We start from the raw sequence: 6,314 nt of genomic DNA on the forward strand, positions 1-6,314 counted from the left end.
AGACTATAATAATAATAATAATAATAATCCTTGCATTTGATATAGCGCTTTTCACGTCGGGAGGACGTCCCAAAGTGCTTCACAGAATATACTGTAAAGTGAATTGACTGTATATTTTGTGGGCGAACGCGGCAGCCAATTGCGCACAGCAATGTCCCACAAACAGTCGTAGATTGAAAATGACCAATTTATTATTGTTTTTGGGTTTTTGGAGGGATTATTATTAGGCGTGTGGAGTATGGAAACTTGCCCAAGGTTTCGCCCTGACCTGCCTGCAATTGAACCCAGGTGTTTTGCTTGCAAAGCAAGTGCTCTAACCACTGAGCTACAGGACTCCACTATGTGTTGGCATCAAGTCCCCGGGGGCAGGTGTCAAGTTGGTAATAAGTTGAAACGAGCCATTGCGAAGGTTCAAAGCGAAAGAGGAGGAATCACGTAATATCAGCAGTTTTTCAGATGTCTCTGCCCCAATTAGTTCAAAGTTTCCTTCCGGCCCGTTTCCGCTCTATGCATCTGGGTTTCAGAAGTTTGCGTACAAGACACAATTATTTCTGGCATAATCCATTACTACAAGTTATTTTTCTCTGCTGTTTATTTCGCTGAATGACGCTTCATATTTTAACATTTAATGTTAAGCTGGTGCATGAAATATGTCGATACACATCACCATCATTATGAGTATATATATTATATATATTATATTATATGGGCGAAACACAGCAACGAATTGCACACTTCAATGTCACACAGACTGTGGTGGTCAGAGTGACAATGTCTTCTCAAAATACCAAATTTTTATATTTTTTCATTTTTAATTTACATGCGTCCACGTTACACCTGGAACTTTTCCATATATTGGAGATGAATGCGTTCTCTCTCTCTCTCTCTCTCTCTCTCTCTCTCTCTCTCTCTCTCTCTCTCTCTCTCTCTCTCTCTCTCTCTCTCTCTCGCGTGCTCTCTCTCACTCTACTCTCTCTCTCTCTCTCTCTCTCTCTCTGTCACTCACTCTCTCTCTCTCTCTCTCTCTCACTCTCTGTCTTTGTCTTTCTGTGTCTCTCTCTTTTTCACTCTGGTTCTTTCTCTCTAACATTACCGATTCTGTTTATGGAGATACGGAGAGCATTAATAAAAATTATGATCCTCGCTCTTGGCATAGCGACTTAATATGTTTTGAAGACATCTCAAAAATATTTTCAGATTACAGAGTGAAGAGAATATGTCAATTGAATTTTTGGAATAGACAAATGTTTAGGAACGTCGGAGTGTGCCTTGTGGTCACTCTTGGAAATTAAATCGCCAAAACGTGGATTAATTTCCAACGTCTTATCACGTGTTCGAGAAGTCTCAAAGCCTGTTCCTGAACATACCTGATAGGCAATATGCACTGTGTTTTATTTGCCATTCGCTGCAGCGATTAATGCACAGCATTTAACCAAAAAAGAGTCTTAATTGACTAAATTTTAATTATTTCCTTATGAAGGGAATATTATCCAGAAAATTTGCGATCCACCAACCGACAAACAGCTGGGTTCCTACTCACTGCTAGGTAAACATCGGTGAGTATGTAGACCAAGGAAACTTGCCTAAGTTCATGAGTGTTTGCTGAGTTTTTGTACGGGGAACCTGCCTTCCTGTAACAGTGTGGGCTCCAGGGCACAGTAATACACAGCGCTGTCACCCACAACAGCCCCGAGTATATGCAGCTCAATTACTTTATTCTCCTTCGTCAAATCGGCAGTGAAACGGTCAGGAGGATTATCTACATTTCCAGAGGAATATATCCTGAAGAGGTACTGAGGAGTTCCATCTGGATATTGCCTGTACCAGAAGGCAGCCTGCAATGAGGAATAACTGCAGTTCAGTGTCACGTTTTGTCCTTCAAAATCTGTTATCTCGGGAGGATATTGGGATACGACATCTTGCCCGTAGACTTCTGCAAGAACAAAACAAAAACACGTTTTGCTGAGTAACGTTCAGTGGAGATTTGCAATCATAATAATTATTATAATAATTTCGTTTTCTATAACACGTTATCACACGGTTTGGACGTCTGAAAGCCCACACGGAATGCATTTTTATGAGAACTGACTATATTTTGAGGGAGAAAAGTTGCAGCCAATTAAGAGCTGCGTTGTCGCCCAAACCGTCATGGAATGATTAACGAAGTTATTGTTGACTGATTTATTCTCCAATGCATTATTAGCCTTGGAAAGCTATCCCTAAATCAACTATCAACCTCTTTCCTACTTACTGCCGGTAAACAGAGGCTTGAGGTGTAAGCAAACTTGCTGGAAGTTTCTAGTTGCCCGGGAGTCGAACCCTGGCCCTCTCTCTTGTGGGATGAGTGCTCCAAATGTTAAGCATCTAATGTTATATAATGTACAGTTCATGCCCTGGGAAAGTCCACACATACTTACTGGCTATGGTGAGGATGGCTATCAGTAACTGGCAGTGAGCTGTCATGTTGGCTGCTGAGGTGTGGACAGATAACTGAATCTCCTTCTTCGTATATCGCTGTGTTGCTGCTTCAGTGACAAGTTGTGAGACAGCGGCTGATCTGACGGGTTCAGTGGTTCATTATCTCCAATTGTAGGCGTTTCTCACTAACAAGAGGATTTTAAACTTGATCTTCTGGTGATTCGCAGCCAGTGGGTCTGTTCTCGGATAGGAACGTAGACTCGCCTTTCACCGACAAATATTTTAATTTATGTTGTATTCTGTGATGCTCTTTGAGACGTCTCGAAGTAGTGATGAGACGGTATATCAAGTGAAAGATTTATTATCATTACTGTGAAAGCATTAGTTTGTTTGATGTTGAACAATGCAGGCTAACCTAAGTGATTTTGGCTTTAATTTCTCTCATCAAAGCTGAGGTGACAGCCTTTCTCTGTTGATGGTAGTTTCTATTCTGAGTCAGAATGTTGTTGGTTTAGGAGACAAATCGGAAATTTGAGCTCACAGTCTAGACTGAAAGTCAAATTCAGGACTGTGTGTGGAATGTGTTGTCCTCAAAACTAAGATAAAAGCCATCACTGTCATTATGAATATTCGTGGGTAAATTAATGTTTGAATTTTGCTTCATGTTTTGGCTCATAATGTACAGTCACTTTTATAGAAAAACGTCATAAAGTCTTGGATCAGCCTTCATCGTGAAGAAAGTTCTATCAAAGGCAAGGATTATTATTATTTCTATTATTAGTAGTATCGTTGTCCAAACCTTCTGAGCATTGAATCAGCGCCTTGGGACGTACTCCCGACGTGAAAGGCGCTCAATAAGTGGAATCTTGTTGTTGCTGTTGTTGTTGAATCACAGTAAGGAATCTGCCAACTAAGATACCTAAATTAAATTGAACAAAGTGATCTTGAGTTTTCTTCTGTATTTTAACCAAAACAATGACCATATTGGTATTAACAAAATCAAGCACATTTGTTACCGAAATGAGAAATATTTACGTGCGGCTGCTTACTTGGGAGAAAGACAATAAAATATAAATGATGCCATTTTTATTGCTTCTTGAGCAAACTAAAGCCACGTGGCAGACAAATCTTTGTAAACTACAGTTGTACTATCACCAGTGTATATGAGGGAACTATGTCACCTGTAACAGGAAGCACCTGTTATCGCTGACAAGTCAACTAGTTACAGAGGAAGAACATGACAATTTATGTAAGTTGCAGCTCATGTTATGATGGTTTTTGGTTCGCCATCTGCTGGTCGTTTGTAGCTAAAGCACGTGTACAGTTGGAGACATTTGATAGCAAACAGTTCACAGCCAATCTTATCTTTCCCGGTTGTGAGTAGTGTGTGTAAATTCAAGCGGTAATTTTTGATGTTTTTCTTCTTATTGAAACATCACATAAGCACATGCACGCGTGGCGAGGATGCCAAGAAAGCTGGACTTTTGAAGTTATTTATGTGAATATAGCATTGTTATATTTAACAATAGTAACAGTAAAATGCATTGCATTCGTGCATTTGATAAAGCGCCATTTCTCGCAATCGAAACACTTAAAATCGCTTCAGAGAATAGGCTGTATACTAATTAACTGTATATTTGGTGGTTGAAACACAGCAGCCAATTGATCACATAGTGTTTCACTGGATAGAGTGTGCAATTTATTATTAATATTATTATTTTGTAGGAATTATTACGCCTCGAAAATCGATTCGCCAATAGAACAACAACCGGGTTCCTACTTTTACTGCTCGGCAAACAGATTTTCGTGCGTGTGGAATACGGAAACGTGCATAATGCGAGGCAAATCCTCTCTCCACTGAGCTACAGGACGCCACATGGCAGTTTTTGTAGGGAGGAATCGCTCATCTGTGCCACTGTGGGGCTCAGTGCACAGTAATACCCCGCGGAGTCTATAACTCTCACTTGTAGTATATTCATGTGAACCGTTGTCTCCGCTTGAGACACATTCGTTGAGAAACGTTCTTTTGCAAAGTCTGCATGTTGCTGCTTGTTATTTCTGATGTACGCATTAAGGATATATTCTGGAGCTTTATTGGCATAATGACGGTACCAGAACAGATATGTATCGCTGCCGCTTGTAGCTGTGTAGTTACACTGCAGATAAACAGCCTCTCCTTCATTCACTGTCACAGCAGATTGGAGCTGTGTCACAGAATCTCCTCCACAATATCCTGGGAACAAGACAGAAATCAGCGTTCAATACAATAAGAACGTTAATAATAATACTATTACCTCTATGTGATACAACGACTCATCGTGTCTTCGAAACATTAAAAATTACTTCACGGAAAACACATTAATTGTATTTCTTGGGACAATGCAGCACCCATTTATGCAGCAGCACACAAGCAGTCTTGGTTTGATTGAATGAATCGTGAAGAAAATCGTAGGGATTCTCCTACCATGAAAATCCATTCGCAAATTCACTTACAACGGATTCCTACAGCTATTGAAACAGAGTCGTGTGTTCGTAGTAACCAAATTCACCTGAGGTTTCACCCTGACCACGAATCAAACCCAGGTCCTCTCTCTTGCTATGCGAGTGCTATATCAACTGAGCTACAGGACGCTGTAACCGCACAAGTCCTGTAGTGTTTTGCTTATCTCATACAATAAAATAGGCGTTGGACAATATTTGCGGGATACAGACTTGTTGATTGAGATGATGGCTTACCTGACAAGATAACGATGGCAGCTGCCACGAAGATATACATTGTCATATGTATTTAATGGCAACGGGCGTTGAGAGAGCGTTGAAGGCGTAGTTGGAGAATGTTGGCTGGAGGAGCAAGTAATATACAGTGATGAGCTGAATAAGAAATGATATACAAAGTTGCCATATCCTGTGAAGGAGCAGGACTGAGGGTCACGTACAAACCTTGTGCCTTTCTCGTTGCTCGTCATCTTCTCTGCGCTGCCATCTCGATTCTCCATTGGTTCTCTTCCATCACTGACGTGACTCTGTGGAGCCGAGTTTCTGACACATGGAGCAAGTTACACCCTCCTTAAGTTCCTCCAATGCTTGTACATGAGTTCCACTTTTGTGTTCCCTTGAAGGACTCATCCTGATTAGTTAACTTTTCATGTCACGAGGCGGAGACTGGCCAAGAAACAAGACTAGGGGCAGGTAAATCTCTGTTGGATACATTTTGATCATGTAAATATTAATTTTTTCCATTACTCATGTCCAAGCTTGGTTATGCCAACTGACCTTTGGCAGGATAATCCCTCCCGTCCCTTCACAAGCTGCAAATTTTGCACATCTCTGCTTCTGTAGTGACAATAATCAGTGCATTTGATGTAGTTCCTTCTCACGTTACTGCGACGTCTCATAGCGCTTCTCAATTTATGCATTAAACTGTAGTGACTGTTTATTTTGTGGACTAAATGCGGCAGCCCATGTGCACGTAGGTTTGTCTCACAAAGAGTGCAAGATGCGGTGCGCACATTTGAAAAACTAGTCCGGTTAACGGGGATAACAACTTCTCAAACGATTTTCGCTGAACCGCGACTGTTGTGTGAAATTGGTTCCCGAGTTTCGCCCATAGAATTCACAGTCACGACACATTATACTGTATTATCTGCAGTGCTGTGAGGCATCGCGGAGACGAGATGAAGCGTGTATCAAATGTCAAGAATTATTGTGATATAGATGGTTAAAACGAGGTCGGACGTTGTATTAAGTGGAAGCCCCTGAGTGTGTGCAGGCGGCTGGATACTTTCTGCCAGTTACTGTGTTGTGCGATTTATTTCGCGGAATGATCCTTCATACATAATCATATATTTTTGTTAAACTGGTGTCTGACATATGTGGAAACCATTTCCATGCATATG

At 41.0% G+C, this 6,314-nt stretch overlaps 2 gene segments (V, D, J or C); both read right to left on the reverse strand.

The window, feature by feature from the left end:
* Positions 1–1,589: 1,589 nt before the first annotated feature.
* Positions 1,590–2,463, reverse strand: LOC103172262. The segment is given in 2 exon segments: positions 1,590–1,933; positions 2,418–2,463. Coding segments are annotated over 2 exon segments (390 nt in total).
* Positions 2,464–4,280: 1,817 nt separating this feature from the next.
* On the reverse strand, positions 4,281–5,194 carry LOC103172263. The segment is given in 2 exon segments: positions 4,281–4,651; positions 5,155–5,194. Coding segments are annotated over 2 exon segments (411 nt in total).
* Positions 5,195–6,314: the final 1,120 nt, after the last annotated feature.

The sequence above is a fragment of the Callorhinchus milii genome, unplaced genomic scaffold (assembly GCF_018977255.1).
Source record: "Callorhinchus milii isolate IMCB2004 unplaced genomic scaffold, IMCB_Cmil_1.0 Scaffold1254, whole genome shotgun sequence".
Classification (NCBI taxonomy): domain Eukaryota; kingdom Metazoa; phylum Chordata; class Chondrichthyes; order Chimaeriformes; family Callorhinchidae; genus Callorhinchus; species Callorhinchus milii.